The 17,150-nt window shown below is 30.9% G+C and overlaps 1 protein-coding gene, 1 long non-coding RNA gene and 1 pseudogene across 2 annotated transcripts; 1 reads left to right on the forward strand and 2 right to left on the reverse strand.

Annotated features, from left to right (window-relative positions):
- Nucleotides 1-2,276: 2,276 nt before the first annotated feature.
- Nucleotides 2,277-4,146, forward strand: LOC121230823 (high mobility group B protein 3). The gene is made up of 8 exons (XM_041116302.1): nucleotides 2,277-2,664; nucleotides 2,755-2,803; nucleotides 2,930-3,025; nucleotides 3,260-3,317; nucleotides 3,423-3,467; nucleotides 3,554-3,634; nucleotides 3,704-3,793; nucleotides 3,884-4,146. Exons 2-8 carry the CDS (start codon nucleotides 2,763-2,765, stop codon nucleotides 3,899-3,901), a joined length of 429 nt encoding a protein of 142 aa, XP_040972236.1. The 5' UTR covers nucleotides 2,277-2,664; nucleotides 2,755-2,762; the 3' UTR covers nucleotides 3,902-4,146.
- Nucleotides 4,147-6,210: 2,064 nt separating this feature from the next.
- LOC121230803 (transport and Golgi organization 2 homolog) lies at nucleotides 6,211-8,207 on the reverse strand (annotated as a pseudogene).
- A 5,058-nt stretch (nucleotides 8,208-13,265) lies between these two features.
- LOC121230851 (uncharacterized) lies at nucleotides 13,266-15,347 on the reverse strand. The gene is made up of 3 exons (XR_005928987.1): nucleotides 15,295-15,347; nucleotides 14,594-14,667; nucleotides 13,266-13,319 (listed from the first exon to the last, which is right to left on the reverse strand). It is a non-coding gene; the product is annotated as an uncharacterized lncRNA (long non-coding RNA).
- Nucleotides 15,348-17,150: the final 1,803 nt, after the last annotated feature.

Here is a 17,150-nt window from a genome sequence, read left to right on the forward strand (position 1 = left end):
TATATTTTTAATTGTTTTTTTAAATGAAAAATTATCATTAAAATAAACCACCACAAAGAGAAGTGTCAATGTAAGGAGAGAACGAATTTAAACTCAAGCCAACAAATTTATCTCATACACTTGATCCTCAATAACTTCATTAAGAAGTATTCTAAAGATTTAAGCCCATAGTAAAATTGTCAATGGATAACTTCAACTATTTACTTAACTCACCAACAAATAAATAAAATAGATATTAGTAATTATTAAAATAAATAAAAATGCGATAGACAAAGTAATGTAACACAGAAGTAATGTTGACAAAGCAATGTAACATTGAAGTAATGTTCAATCCAAATTCACTGCGGTTGTGGTTATTATCTCTTTTAGTTAATAACAATCATTGATTTGTATCGGATTCAACCTAATCTTGATTCTGATGCACCTTCAGATTTAGATTAAGTGCTAAAAACACAAAGTGTCACTATTACAATTTCCCTACACCTCAAGTAGTTTAACGGTTTACTAACCTTGTACCAAGTCATTTGGCCATTTTCCCCCAAATTATAGAGAGTATTTTCATCCCTTCAAAAATTTTTTTTAAGCTCCTACTTTTCTATATATAACAAATAATTTTAAAACTGTAATTATTCATAACATTTTCCCAATTTATTTTATTTATAACTATTTCTAGAAAACTCATTTATAAAAATTTAATTACACCAAAGAGTTATATTACAAATTTGAAACAATAAATATAGGGTTAGGTTTTATTTTAAAGTAATGAAATTTTATGTTATTAATTTTTTTTAAAGGAAAAAGTTCTTATTAAAATAAACCTTCGCAAAGAGAAACATCAATGAGAAGAGAGAACGAATTTAAATTTAGGATGATAAGTTTACCTCATACACCTGATCTTTGGTTCTCATCCTCCGACGATCGTTATAGTAGTGACATCTTTGATGCTTTTTGAATAAAAAAAATATATGTTTTCTTAATTGGCTTTGTATTTCTACTTTCATAAAATTTCAATTTGAGTTGATTTCGTGAGTTAAAGTGTGCACAAATTCAATTAGGAGAAGAGTGAAGTGCATTCTTAAAATTTAATATAATAACTTAAACTACTAATAAGCATATGCTATGATGATAGGAGTGGATGTTGGACTTTTAGGCTTTACTTAATAGAGTGTAAAGAAAACTAAAAGGATGAAAAATAAAAAAAGGTAGAAAATTAGAAAGATGAAAAACATAAATTTTCTTCTCATAAGTTTGTTTGGTAGGAAAGATGGAAAAATAGAAATAAAATTATAATTTTCTTTTCATCCATTATTTGGTAAAGTTGAAATATGAAAGGAAAGAAAATAAAATGTTTGACAAATACATAATTTTGAACTAATATACTAATTTCTCTCATATTCTCTCTTCTTATCATCCCGAATTGGAAGAATTGATTTTTATGTATTACGATAGAAAATGATCATCCATCCTATTTTATTTTCTCTTACTTTTCTTTACTGGTCAATTTAGCATTGCTTCTAAGAAACACTTTTGAGATAAAAATATTACTAAAGAATATGTTTTTGAGCTTTTCAAAAACACTTTAGAGAAGAAATGCTAAATTAAGCCTAAATATACTTAAAATTTAATTTATTTCCACTTTCCACCTTCTCCTCCCATCGTTTTAATTTTCCACCCAACTAAACACACCTTAAACTCGAGTAATTTGTAGTCAAACTCTAACAACATAATCAATTAAAAAACTTAAATAAATATATTTAAAAAAAACACCTCTTTTAATAAACCTACAATTATTTCTTTTAATTGTTCTTCTTTTACTCACACGATGGATGTGAAAAACGCTAATTATATGTAATTTAATTATTTTAATCTAGAATAAATTGTATTAATTATTTTTAACGTAAAAAATATATGAAGAGTCATTTTGGATGGACCTTTATTTCAGTGCAGTGTATTTAGTTTTTTTATCTCAAACTATAGTATTTAATTTTACTATCACTACTATTTTTATACTAATCACAAATAAATAAACCACTTATCATTATTCTTATAATTATAAAAAAGAAATACAATACTGCAGAGGGCACAAACTAGTTTCTGAATAGATGAAACTTACAAGGCAGATCGGGCCGCCCTGGTTATAGATCCATTGATTTATGATTAGGCTTTGTAAATGGATTGGGCTAGAATTGAGTGGGAAAAGGCCCACTAAATCTCAATCTCGTATATGTAATATAAAAATATCTTTTATACATTTATGGGGATAAGGGGCATGAATTTACCAATTTGGCCCAGTGCCCAAGCAAAGCGTGCAGGTCAATAAAAGGAAACGAGAAAAGAGAAACCAAAGCATGCAGTGAGAGCGAAGAAGCACAAAGGAAACACAAAAGGGAGAGAGGTGAATCTGGGAAAGGCAAAAGCTTAGGAGTCACGCAGCAAATAATATAAAAGCACACAGATCGCTGACCTGGCATGAAATTTACAAATCCCGCCTAAACCCCCAATTTTCATTTCGTGCGCAATTGAATTTCAATTTGCCCCTAACTTAATATCTCCGCCTTTCGGCCTCACTACTCACCCCTCAATCCCCAATCTCATCTCTCTCCTTTGTTTTCCCTTTTGTCTCTCTCTCTCTTTTTCCAACCCTAACCCTACCTCACCAACCAGGTATTTTCCGTCGATTTCCTCCAATTTTTTTTTCTCAATTTTCCAAGATTTCTGTCGCTTTTTCCACTGATCTGCGATTTTAATTTGTAGGATTCAACATGAAGGGAGGAAAATCCAAGTCAGATACTAAGAGTGCCAAGTGAGTTTTCGTTCCCCTTGTTCCATTCGTTTTTTCTCTTGCTTTTTAATATCGTGTTTTCTAGGATCCAAGATCTGGATGGAAATTTTATTTCTTATTGGTCGACTATTTTTTATTTGTTCTTAGGCTATCCGTGAAATCCAAAGCTGGAAAGAAATCGGGGAAGGCTGCCAAGGATCCAAACAAGCCAAAGAGGCCTGCTAGTGCCTTCTTTGTTTTCATGTAATTTTATTTTCTTCTCTTGTCTTGCCACTCAATTTGTATCGTCAACGATTCTCAACTGATTTTTTTTGTCAATTTTCCTTTAATTTCTTTTTTATGTTTGTTCCTTTGCTCCGTTGGAAATTTTGGCGTTCATAATCCCTCGTTGAAGAGGCAAATTAAACGATTTTTCTTATTTCGTTGATTTTCTCTCATTTTCTCATCCAAATTGTTGATGTTCACTTCGTATTATAGGGAGGAGTTCCGTGAGCAATACAAGAAGGATCACCCTAAAAACAAATCCGTTGCGGCTGTAGGTGTCACCGATTTTATTTGCTCTTTTTGGTTTATAGCCACTGGTCTTTGTTTTTTTTTAAAGTTAAATTTATTTGTTCTATTTCTCGTGTGCCAACATTAGGTCGGCAAAGCTGGTGGAGATAAATGGAAGAGCTTGTCTGAAGCTGTAAGTATTTAGTTGTTTCGTTTGAAGTATTCGAAAACTATATTCGCAACTGCGTTTTCTGATTAAATTTAAATAATTATATTCAGGAAAAGGCACCTTATGTAGCTAAGGCAGAAAAGCGGAAGGTTGAGTATGAAAAGAACATGAAGGCCTACAATAAGAGACAGGTAATTCAGTTTTTCATTTATGAGCACAATGTATCTGTTTGGGCAACTAATAATTGATGGATTTTCCAGGCTGAGGGTCCCAAAGACGAAGATGTTGAGTCTGACAAATCAGTGTCTGAGGTGAATGATGAGGATGATGATGAAGAAGGCAGCGGAGACGTAAGTTGCAATGTTCCTGTTAATTGTTGCTGTTGTTGATTTGTAATTGCTATTGTTTGACTTAATGAATTGTTTCTTATTTTAATGCAGGAGGAAGATGATGAGTAGGAAGGTCCGTGGTGGATAGCATAATCAATGTAGGCTGTGATAGTGTTTGATCAAAACCTTATGTTAATGCTTTAGATGTTTCCATGTTATTCTTTTAGATGCGCATGCCATCTAAGGGAGAAATGTACCTCTGAATCCTGTTGGTTCCTTTTGACCTTCAGAAATTAATAGTTGTAGATGGGATAATCTGCTTCTATATGTACTTTTGATTTAAAGTTGAATGGCTTAGATAAATCCTTTTTGTAGAGAATTAGTCCTATAATTTGGTTTTACTGTTGCAATCTTTTATAATTTTGCTGCTTGCTCCAATGCATCTGATGACAAGCTTAAGGTTTTCACCTTGTTGGTTGCTTGCTTGTTTACAGGATTTGACAGGCGTTTTGATTGTAATTCTGTTGTGATGGTTCAGCTATATTTGTTGGGTTGCCACATTTTACTATTAATGTATATATGTCGTGGATGCTGCTGGTTTGTGTGGTTGTGTGAATGTTATTTCTTGGGTGGTGGTATATAATAATGGCTTCTGTATTCGTTTGAATGGGTTTTCATTTGTGCGTCAAATCTTTCAAAGCAATATACAGATATCGTTTATCGTTGGTCTTCTATTGTATGCTGTGAGCTAATTATTGGACGTGGTTTATTTATGTTATGTGGTTTGAAGGTTTAAAGATTTTATTCTACTATTATAATGGTCAATTGCTGAAGTTATAAAATAATGCTTATTATGTGTAGGAGAAAGTCCATTAGCCTTTCTGGGACGCTCCCTTGTATAAAATAAATAATCACTATTGACAGGCTTTCCTTTCAGTTGATCTATTTTGAGTAGTGACAGGTTCTTATTCTTCAGTGGATTACATGGTTTGATTAGTCTTGACGTTAACTTGTGTTTCCAAGCAGTGATTTTTGAATGAAGGTGTCTAAAAACTTGTAACATTCATTTCCTCTGAAACCATCAACAAAAGTTTTAGACTAACCCTTGCATATGAAGCATTAACGAAAGTTTTAGTATCAGCTAGCCTACATCTGGCCGTATATTTTATCTAATTGGGCGGAAGCTGGATTGGCCTTTGCAGTCTCCTGGCCCCTACTTATCATTGCTGGATCTATGGATTTTCCCGTGACATTAACAAGCATCCAATCAAGTTTATCTTGACAATAAGAGTGAGTCAAATGTAACACGCAGCATCAAAACTCCCTTGTAATAAGGGCAACAACCAAATAGGTGATCTCTAATTTCAATTTCTTCCCTGCACAAGGCACAGGATCAACTTGCTTTCCAAATGACACTAGCTTGGACCTCAACAACCAGTCTGTCCCGTATAGCAAGCCATACAGTAAGAGAGCGACTTGGGATTGTGTGGTTTTCTTATACAAGTTTGTGCCGAGGAACATTTCCTTTCGATTTCATAACTCCTCCCTTATCATGAATCTGTCTTTGCTGCAACCCGTCTGCCTAAGATTTTTTATTTTGGTTGTATCTAAGAAGATTAATCACAAAATGTGTTTCACTCCCATGAGCGAGGGTTGTAGAGGTGTTAAGGTTTGGTATTTGATAAATATAAAATTGGCATTTAACAACATATTATTTCCGCTTGGGGATGTTATCATTCCCAGATGAGTAACGCGGATCAATTAGAATTGGGGAATTGGTTCTCATGTCTCATCCACAAGTTTCATCTTTGTTGACGGTAAGATATCCTTTGAAATAGATTTGAGTATTTTCTTTGGGCTGATTCTTAGCAAATGTAACCTATTAGATATATTTGGTTGGGGGTTCGATCAGCAAGTGGCAATTTGCATTTAGCAAAGAGGAACACAGTCGGTTCCTCATAAAATATAACACTTAGATACATTCTCTTCCATTATAATGTACTTTTCTCGTTAGTATAATTAATATAATCTTAAAATGGTTTATAACTAAGTTTTAGTAAAATTTAAGCTAGTCAATTCCGTTCCTGTATCATCCTTACTTGCCAATATATTTTGGAACAATAAATTTAAGGTTCATTCCAATGTAAAATTTAATTGGTATTAATGGTATATGTTTATATATGTTGACTTCATCTACTTAATAAGAATGAATTTTAAAGTATAAATATAATTCTTATTTTTTATTTTGGATTTGTTGAATGATGGATTGTTATATGTTTTATATTTATTGTTTATTTTATGAATTAATTATTATTATTTGTTTATTTTAGGTTTGTTTAATTATAGATTGTATTTGTGAAAATGATTGCATTTTATAATGGAAACTTTTTTAATCTTATTATTTGATATTTTCTAAATAAATATCAAAAAGTAGTACATAAAAAAAGGGAAATGTTTCTAGATATATTTCTGGATATGGTAATTGATGGTTTTCTCAAACCACACACCCTTTTCAAGATATTTCTCGTAAAAGCCGACTTCCTCACCGGCAGATATGGTCAATGCTATAGTACTCCTTGTGCCACAAAGCCCCTGTATCCCATTAAACGCATAATATACTAGTTCAAACGGCTACAGTTTTTATCAGCTTTAACATTGTTTTTTTCTTTCAATAAATTTAGAACGAAATTTTACCTGTGGCGTGTCCGTTTCAACAAATATGGAGCTAAGCTCGAATTCCCACTCCAGGGCACAAATGCCAGGTAACTTGCTTTTATCAGCTTTAACTTTGTCTTCCATGAGTTTTTCAACCATTTCCTTCACCATTACTTCGTTATTACCATACTTATTCAGCATTTGTTTGAAGCTTTTACGTAGCCGCAGAGCCTGCAGAGTGGGAAAGGATGGATCAAATCTCCAGTGTCCATTTGCATTTCTGTATGACTTTATAGGAATGTAATATGGAAGAGTTGTTTTTATTGCGTAAAAGAGATGTACCTTAGGGCAGGGTGAGTCAAGATTGGCATTTGAAAGTACATGAAGACCTGGAGAAACTTGTTAAATGTTAATGTCGTCCCCCTTTGGCCTATTGGAGGCATAAACCATTGATTTTGAAGGAATATCAGCCAATATGAGGTTAAATCCTTTGTATTGATGAGCATCTGTGATCAGTTGTTGGGCAAATTCCATGGGGCTCTTTGTGCTCTGTATCAGCAATACTTACTGTTAGTTGAGTTTCGCTTGAACCAACAAAGAAAGGCATATAGATTTACCTTCAAGAAAAGTATAGGGAGATCCCCGCGGGTCTTGGCTTTGGGAAGGTGATGAAGCTCCAAAACATTGGTAAGACAAGCTACTCTGCCTTGTCTTGAGCATGCCAACCATGTCCCTCCTGCAACCTCATCTCTACCTCCCAGTATTTCACAACCATCAACATCCCACCATGCAACTGGCTTTGTAGGCCTTCAACGCCACCCATAAAACAAATCCCATAGATTAATCATAGATGCTTCCTTCCTTAAAAGAAAAATAATTGAAGCGAAATGAAACCATACCTGTTGTGGTATTCATCTCTGTTTTGTAAAAGCAGAAGAGGGTAGAGTGGATGAGCTTGCCAAATGAAAGCAGCAATACACATGGTTAGACAATTCTATTCAATTGTTTGGCTTTGAGTGAATTGGATGAACGAGAAAAGAGAACAGAGAAGCAGATTAGATAAGATCAGGGGAAAAAATCTGCAATTTCTTTTTGGCTTGCTTTGACCAGCTGGATTGCAATGATTAATAAGAGTCATCCAACACTAAATAATTGCCTCAAAACCAACATTTACAGCAAAAGGGGCTATTCTTGTTTTACAAGAGGGGTTTGAGTGAGGTAGAAACAAAAGGTAATCTTGACTTTTCAAAACTAAGAAAAATATTTTGAAAAATGTAGCTGACGGCGGGTGCATCTGTTCAACAACACTGCCCAGTTTGAATCGTTCTCTAAAACGGAAGAGGAAACAAACAGATTTGGTACTTCTCTAAAACGGAAGAGGAAACAAACAGATTTGGTACTTGCTGCTCCCCCATATACCCCCAAACTGATATTGCAATCACACTGCATTTGGTCTCATCTGTATTTGAAAACAAATATCCTCAACACTGTTTAATCAATGCAGCTGATGAAGGATACCGCTCCCAGATTGAAGAAACAGTGCGGTAGTCCCTGAATGAATGCATAAAATCTTCCACATTCTCTCCACAATTAAGATGTCATTCACCTAATGTTTTCATTGAAGGCACAAAATTGTAGTAAGTTGATTCATCATCAGAGAGTGTCGGGAGCACATGCTCTGACTGTTTCGTAAGTACTTGTTCATATTCAGCCCATCATCCTCCCCAAGTGATTGAAACTAATCTGTAAAAACTCGAGTTTAGAAAAACTCTTAAATTGACATATATAACATTTTTTTTAGATTATAGTTCTGAATTTGTCAATTTAAATATTTTTTTATTATTTATAGTATTTATCAAATTTATAAATAATAATTTCAATTTTACTAAAATATTGAATTAAATAAATTTTTTGATAATAAAATTTATCATACTTATAAATAAAAATTTGGATTCTATTAAAAAAACCCTTATTCAACGCTTTAAATAATAAATAATAAATATATTTTTATTACATTATTTGATATTTATTAGATAAAAATTGAAAAGTTTAATTTACAATAAATTAATTTTTATAGTTTATACAAATGGGTTTAGGATTTTTTTATTTGCACTAAAGTAATTTAATGACGTTGGTTATATTGATTAATTATTATTTTGAATAATGTTTCTTTGTATTAATTATATGTAGTAAAAATATATTGTACGTTAAATATAATAAAATATTTTAATTATGATCTAAAATTTATTTTTATAATATTTGAATTGTTAAATAAGTTAATATATTTTAACTATGTTCAACAATTCAAATAATATGTATTACATTTACACTAAGTACAATAATTAAAAATAAATTATTTAAAAATTAATAAAAAACTAAATGTTTGAAATCATGTGCAACACATATGACATTAGAAATAAATATAAGTAAAAAGGTGAGAAATATTATAAACAAAAATAATAGATAAAATATGGATATGAGAATATGAGGATATATATTGTATTTTATATTTTTCATCACATTTACAGTAGCATACTTCTTTCTACATATAGGGAAATTAAACTTTTCATATTCTAATACATAAATAGGAAAGAGGTTACAAGAAGATGAGAGGTTTAAGAACAATGAAAGGTTAAAGGTTGAACATCCACTTAATAGCATTCATAACACTCACTCTTGGCTGTTCATTGTATAAAGGATATGCTTTATTAAAAACTTTACTAGGAAAAACCCTGTGGGACAAAAACATAATAAAGGAAAAAAAGTACATAATCTTTTGATACACAGTATGTCACAACCTTAAAAGAAAATGTAGTGTGAATTTACTCCCCCTCATGTAAGCATAACTTAAGATCTTTGAAACATCGTAATCCAATGTTGGAAATTAACTTTTCAAATGTAGCAGTAGGGAGCGCCTTAGTAAAAAGATCTGTCAAATTCTCACTTGATTGAATCCATTGAACATTTATATCTCCATTCTTTTGTAGATCATGATTGAAGAAAATTTTTGGTGATATATGTTTTGTTCTATCACCCTTAATATATCATTTGTTAAGTTGTGCAATGCAAGTTGTATTATCTTCATATAAGACTGTTGGAGTTTTTTTTTTCAGAGCATAAACCACAATCTTTTCGTATGTGATAAATTATAGACCTTAGCCATACACATTCATGACTAGCCTCATCGATTGCCAAAATTTCAGCATGATTAGAAAAAGTAGCGGCAATTGTTTGTTTCATAGAATGCCAAGAAATTGCAGTACCATCATATGTGAAAACATAACCAGTTTTTGATTGAGCATTGTAAGGTTCAGACAAGTACCCTACATCTGCAAAACCAACAATTTCTTTTTTGGGTAGGTTAGGGAAAAATAAATTCATATCTCTTGTACCTTGAAGATAATGAAAAAACATGCTTAACCTTATTCTAATGTCTTCGGGTTGGAAAAGAGCTAAATCTTGCTAATAAATTGACAGAAAATTTTATATCAGGTCGTGTATGACTAGCAAGTTACATCAATGCACCAATAGCACTTAAATATGGTACTCCAGGACCAAGAAAATCTCCATCATTTTCTCGAGGACAGAAAGAGTCTTTATTTACATCAAGTGACCTAACAACCATTAAGGTGCTTAAAAGATGTGTGTTACGCATGTAAGATCTTCTTAATACTTTTTCTACATATATTGTTTGATGCACAAGGATTCCATTCTTTAAGCACTCAATTTGTAACCCTAGACAAAATTTTTTCTTTCCAAGGTCTTTCATTTCAAATTCTTTCTTTAAGTACTCTATTATCACTAAAATCTCTTCAGGAGTCCCAATGATATTTAAATAATCAATGAACACAACAATTATAACAAATCATGATCCAAACCTCTTTATAAGAATGCATGGGAAAATGGGATCATTATTTAGCCTTCTCTCAATAACTACTCACTAAGGCGATTATACCACATGCAACCAGATTGTTTCAATTCATAAAGGGATCTATTTAATTTGATTGAGTAATGTTTTCGAGAACATGAATTAGCTGCTTTTGACAGTTTAAAACCTTATAAGAGTTTCATGTAAATGTTATTATAAAGTGGGCCATATAAATAGGCTGTAACTACATCCATTAGACGTAAATCAAACCACTATAGGAAAATAGGACAATAGCGGCGTTTTTAGTGGCGTTTGGACAAAAAATGCTGCAAATGTTATACACTAGTGGCGCTAGATGAAAAACACCGCAATAAATCAAGCAATAGCGGCGTTTATAAAAAAATCATCACAAAAGGTGAGCAATAGCGGCGTTTTTGGTCCAAACGACGCTAAAGGTTGAGCAATAGTGGCGTTTTTTGTCTAAACGCCGCTAAAGGTTGAGCTATAGTGGCGTTTTTTTGTTCAAACACCGCTAAATGTTGAGCAATAGTGGCGTTTTTGGTCCAAGCGCCACGAATATGATTCTAATGGCAGATTCATAAGCTCTGGATTGGGATTTATTTTGTAAGACAAATATATATCTATGGTTTTAATAAACAAGTAGAAAAATATTATTGGTGTAATGCAACTGCTATTAGTCAACAGGTCAGACGTCACAATGACATATAAGACGAGAATGTCAAAATTGAATATTTGTTTCGTGTAGGGTAATAGACATTCGTTTCGATGCGATTCAATTTAATTTTTATATTGTTATCTTATTTTTATTTTGAATTCGATTTTATTTTGATATTTGAAACTGACTTTATAAACAATAAAAACTACACCATTCACTTAGCTATGCGAAAGTTAATTTCATTTTAGTTACTTAATTATGAAAAGTTACAATTTGATAACTAAACTATTTAGAAGTTTTCATTTAAGTTACCAAGCTGTTAAAATCAATGTTATGGCTTTCTCTAAACCCTAACCCTTAAACCCTTAAACCGCTAAACCTTTAAATCTCAAACCCGAAATCTTAAACCCTAAACCCCTAAACCATTGAACCATAACCTCTAAACCCTTAAACCCCTAAACTACAGACCCCAAATCAAAATGATGCATTTGACAAATGGAAGACTAATTAATATATCAAAATATTAATTTTCCTTTTCAATCCAACATATATTTCAAGTTTATATTTAGGTTTATGAAAATTATTTTTTTTAGAATTCATAATTATCTCTCTTAAATTATGGTTAGCATTCTAATTTAGTTCTTTTAAAACATTTTATTTGAGTCAATATCAAATAATCAGTGTCTTATTAATCATATTATGCTGTCATTTTACTTGTTAGCTCAGGCATTAAAAGTTGGCTCATATCTAGATTAGATTAGGGTATAACATGAATCAAAATTTAATTAGGTTGAGCAATAATGGCATTTTTTGGCTCCAAACACAGCAAAAAGTTGAACAATAGTGGTGTTCTTGGTCCAAACGATGCTAACATGTATGAAAAGATTGCAAAACGTTGTCGATTTAAGCTTTGTTTTTAGTGGCGTTTTGACTAAAACGTCGCAAAAGGATAGCCGATAGTGGCGTTTTCACAAAAAATGTCATGAATATGTTTTAAGAGTGCAAAACACCACCGTTTTTATCTGCCTATTAGTGGCATTTTTACTAAAATGCCGCAAAAGGATATCCATTAGTGGCGTTTTCACAAAAAAACGCCGCGAATATGTTTTAAGAGTGTGCAAAACGCAGCTGTTTTTATCTGCCTATTAGTGGTGTTTTTACTAAAATGCTACAAAAGGATATCCATTAGTGGCATTTTCACAAAAAAAAACGCCGCGAATATGTTTTAAGAGTGTGCAAAACGCTGCGGTTTTTATCTGCCTATCAGTGGCGCTTTTACTAAAACGCCGCAAAAGGATATCCTTTAGTGGCATTTTCACATAAAACGCTGCGAAATGGCTTTAAGATGTGCAAAACACTACAGTTTTTATCTGCTTTTTAGTGGCGTTTTTACTAAAACGTCGCAAATATAGATTATGAGTTTACAAAATATTGTCGTTTTAGCTGCGTTGGTGGCGCTTGTGATAAACACCGCAAAGTTTAATTCAACTAACTTAAATGGCGTCGTTTGTTTAGCCTTGAATTTCTCTAGTTTTCCTCCAAATCATATTTCCCCAATTTCATTCCCCTAATTTCCCAATTTTTTCCCCAACGACGTCTTCCCCAAATTATTTTCCACAATTTCCCAACTTTTCAATCCCCAACTTGTAAACCCCCTAACCCTAAACCGTCACCAGAAGAGGGTTATAGAGCATTACCGGAGTTTACAGAATAATTACACACAATTCCATTATTTTCTTATGTTTATGTCAAAGCTGTCTTCTTGAGCAGCAGTCACTAAAATATTTATAACTGAATCTATGAAACTCCAAATTAAGTTCCGTTAATTTTGGTTAAAACTAGACTCATATACCTTTCTACCATAAAATTTTCAGAATTTTTAATTTTGCCAATTAGTACAGTTTATTCCTCAAAATTACCCCTGGTCTGCTGTTTGACAGCTTCGACCTTTCTTTACTAAAATTTAATTATCTCATAGCATAGGACTCGGATGATATTCCTGTTTATTTCTCTTGAAAATAGACTCATTAAAGATTCTAAGCATACGAATTATAGCCCATAATTATTTTTATACAATTTTTAATGATTTTCCCAATTCAGAATAGGGAATTCCAAAATCAATCTGACATTGTCTCACAAAAATTCAAATTCATACCAAATTAGTCAAATCCTATTTTATACCATAACCAAACCTAAATTTATTTATTTCATCCTTACATTTACAATTTCAAAATGACACACACATAAGACATCTTAGGTACATGCCATTACCCATAATTAACACACTTTACCTCATTGAATTCGGGATCGACCTGGGATGCTGATTCAACGTTCTATCTTTACTTAACCTGCGCACGGAAACAAACTGTACGCTGAGTATGGTATACTCAGTGGTATTTCTATAATCCGAACACTTGATAATATAAGAGTTAAACTTAAAATCACAATAACAAATATAACTATTCATTTATTTATTTTATAGATAAGTTTTATTTACTTACCATAAAAATTCTAAACAAGCCATATAACAGACACAACAACATATTTGCTCAATTCTTTTCATTTGCTTACCGTATAAATTCTTTACAATATATTCACAATTCACTTGTATTCACACTTTACTTCTTAACAATATACCATTTTAATTCTTTCTAACATCAATCATCATCCATTTGAACTTCACTCATTTCGTGAATCCTTTGGTTCATGTTTTCAATCTCATATCTCAATTTCAATTCTCAATTCAATTTCTCATTTCATTCCAATAGCTCAATCAATCAAATTCACTCGATTTATCTTTTCAATTATTTACCCCTATTAACAAGACTCGGACTCTGATAGGTACGCGGATTCCTCCCAAACACACCAGAATATCCAACCCAAACACACCCGGAATATTATAAATCCTCCATAACACACTAGTATATCATATCCTCCCAAACACACCCGGAATATTATAAATCCTCCATAACACACTAGTATATCATATCCTCCCAAACACACCAATAATGCATTAAATGCCTCTTCGGATAAACCGAAGTATATAATAACAGAAACATCTTCTCGGCCGAACTACAAATCTCCTCATCACATCACAAATCCAATGACATGCCATTTGTATCCAATCTGGTCCGATACTATTAATAGGGTATTTGATTCACTTTCTTAATTTAATAAATCTTTCATCAATATACCATTCTAATAATCACATATATTCACACATTTTCACAATTTCATACATTTTCATTCAATTCAACATATATATTTCAATTATTCACATTAATTCATAATTCAATACAACTCAATTCACTTTTCAATATCAAATATTCAATTATCACAAATCTCATATATTCATATCAATTCCCTCATATTCCAATCAATATAATATTTCAATATAACATTCATTCAATATTCAAATTTTTATATAAATCATATATATATTATATTTCAATCAATATAAATTCAATCAAAATGATTTCAATCAATATAAATTTGATAAATTCATCACATACCAAAATCAATCCATTTCAATTGTAAAACATCATAATTCTAACACTAACAATTGTCATATGTATATAAATATAACAAATAATGACTGAGTTCGGATTATAGAAATACAAACCGTATTTTCTTGAGCTAACTCCTCAACGATCTTTTCTTTTCCTTTAGATGCCGATGCCTAGTTTTCCTTGTTAGCTAAAAATAATAACAATTTACATTATTAATTACAACATTAATTTAAATAATTAATTAAATTTCTACTCAATTTATGCCTAATGTTCGTTTGGTTGCAACTCCCAAATTATCTTCATACTTTATCCGAAATTATTACTTGTTGTTCTGGCTTCATCAATAACTTTATATTTCATCCGGATATATTACTTTATTGCTCTAGTTTCAAAAATAGCTTCATATTTAATCCGAATAACTTAGTTCTTTTCTTTTTTTTTTTTTCTTCCTGTGTGAAAAACCCAATAAAACTCTTGCTAGTTGAAAATTCATATATTTATTTCATACTTCAATTCTATTCATTTTCTTCCATATTCATTCTAACTATCAAGTATTCATAATATAACCCTAATTTAAAATTTCTTTTAATTTAATCCCTCTAATACAAAACTTATAGCTTAACTTACAATTTAATCCTTTATTAATTCAAACTTAAAATTTATTCAATTCCATCCTTAATTTATCTTTTTCTTCAACATGAACCATGCTTAGAAATCTCATAACTTTCAAAATTTCCACTTAAAACAAGTAGTATTTATCTCTAGGATTCCAAAAAACTCAAAAATCATAAGAAAATGGGCTAAATTGACTTACCAAATTAACTTGGAACCTTTAAAACTTTATTTTTCCCTTTTTTCTTTTCTTCCTTTCTTCCTTCTCTGTTTCGTCCCTGCTATTCTGTTTCTTTCTTTCTTTTTATTCTTTTTGTTTCTTTCTTTTATTTCTTTTATATATATATAATGGCAATAATAACTATATTAAAAATCTATTTAATAACAAATATTTATTTAACACTTGTACTAATTATTTTTATACACTTGTTTTTCTTTTCTTTTATATATATATATTTAATAATTTAATAATATACCTATATAATAAGTAAACATATATGAATTTTATAAATATATGTATACTAATATTACACATGTCATTATACATACCATACATTTGTCATTCTTTTCTTTATTTATCAAACAAAAATCTCATTATTTAATTATTTAATTAATAAATATCTTTTATTCTAAAATTAAGTAAATATAAATTATATTCCAAGTGTTCAAATACATATATTACACTTGTACAATTTTATCATCATACATTTGTCTTTATTTCAATTTATTTTATAACATAATAATTTAATATCAATTAAATAATAATAACCATAATAATAAATTAATTAATTAATATAAGAAAATCCTAGACTCTTCCATCTTTTGCCGCCTAAATTCATACATTAGGCATAATTGCCTATTTGGTCCTTTTTATTTTCTTTTAATCTACAATTCAACTTTCATCCTTTATTCAATTTAGTCATTTTTCCTAATTACTCTTAATTAAGCTAAATTCACTTAATTAAAACTCTAATTAACCACTCATTACCTTCATTAATATTTTTAATAATTATTTTCTAATCCATTTTTCAGAAACAGTGACCCTAAAATATACTTTTCTAATAACCTTAAAGTTCGGGTCGTTACACAACTGATCGAAATACCCAATTTTTGAAATTCCTTTTCTTTCTGCCGTAGCCTCTTCTCTTTATTGCAGCCTCTTCTCTTTGCCGCTGCCGTTGGAAATTTGAGTCTGATAGGTATTTATGACTGACTTCCCCTTTCTCGTTTTTTTTTGTGCGTTTTGGGTTTGGATAAATGGCTTTTCATTTTTTGTAACATTTGATTAGGGAAGAGTTCAATAGATTCACTTTCACTATCCATTTACATGTTTTTGATTTTAGTTAGTCTTACGGACTTATTTGCCATCTATGTTATTCGAGTTAAATGAGATGAGTGTCGGGTGTGAATTCGAGTCAAATTAGATGAGTGTTGGGTATGCATATATGTATATTTTAAAATTTAAAATTTATTCCCGAATGTTTTGTCATAAAAAATTATATGTATATTGTATATTTTAAACTCCTGCTTTCTCTTGATACATGTTATTTCCCTTACTGTGCTTGGCGAATCTCTGTATAGATGACCTTTGTATAATGTTTTTACAGTCAACTGCAACAGAAAGTAGCCTTTTTGATCAACTAATAAACTGCTGGGAATTCAATCCTGAAACAGTCCCAGGAACTTGCAGCCTTTACTTCCTTGTGGACTTTAAGAGGTATGTATATTTAATTTGCTAAATTTATTAGTTGCAACAAATGTTCATCACTTTCTTAGTTTAATTATTATGATTATTATTAATTTAATGAGTCCATGAATGAAATCGAAATCTGATGTTAGCTGAATTTACTGTAATTGAATTCATCACTTTGTTAGCTTATATTTTCAATTTGAAATGATTGCAGAAAATGATCAAATTCTCTCTTCTTCTTTTTTTCCTTTCCTAACAAGAACAAGCCAAATTTATTTTCTTATCAGATAATAGTTGTTCTATTCTCTAAGTTAATTTTTTTAAAAAATTGTTTAATAACACGAATTAGAATGAAAATAGAATATTCA

The sequence above is a fragment of the Gossypium hirsutum genome, chromosome A01 (genome assembly GCF_007990345.1).
Source record: "Gossypium hirsutum isolate 1008001.06 chromosome A01, Gossypium_hirsutum_v2.1, whole genome shotgun sequence".
Classification (NCBI taxonomy): domain Eukaryota; kingdom Viridiplantae; phylum Streptophyta; class Magnoliopsida; order Malvales; family Malvaceae; genus Gossypium; species Gossypium hirsutum.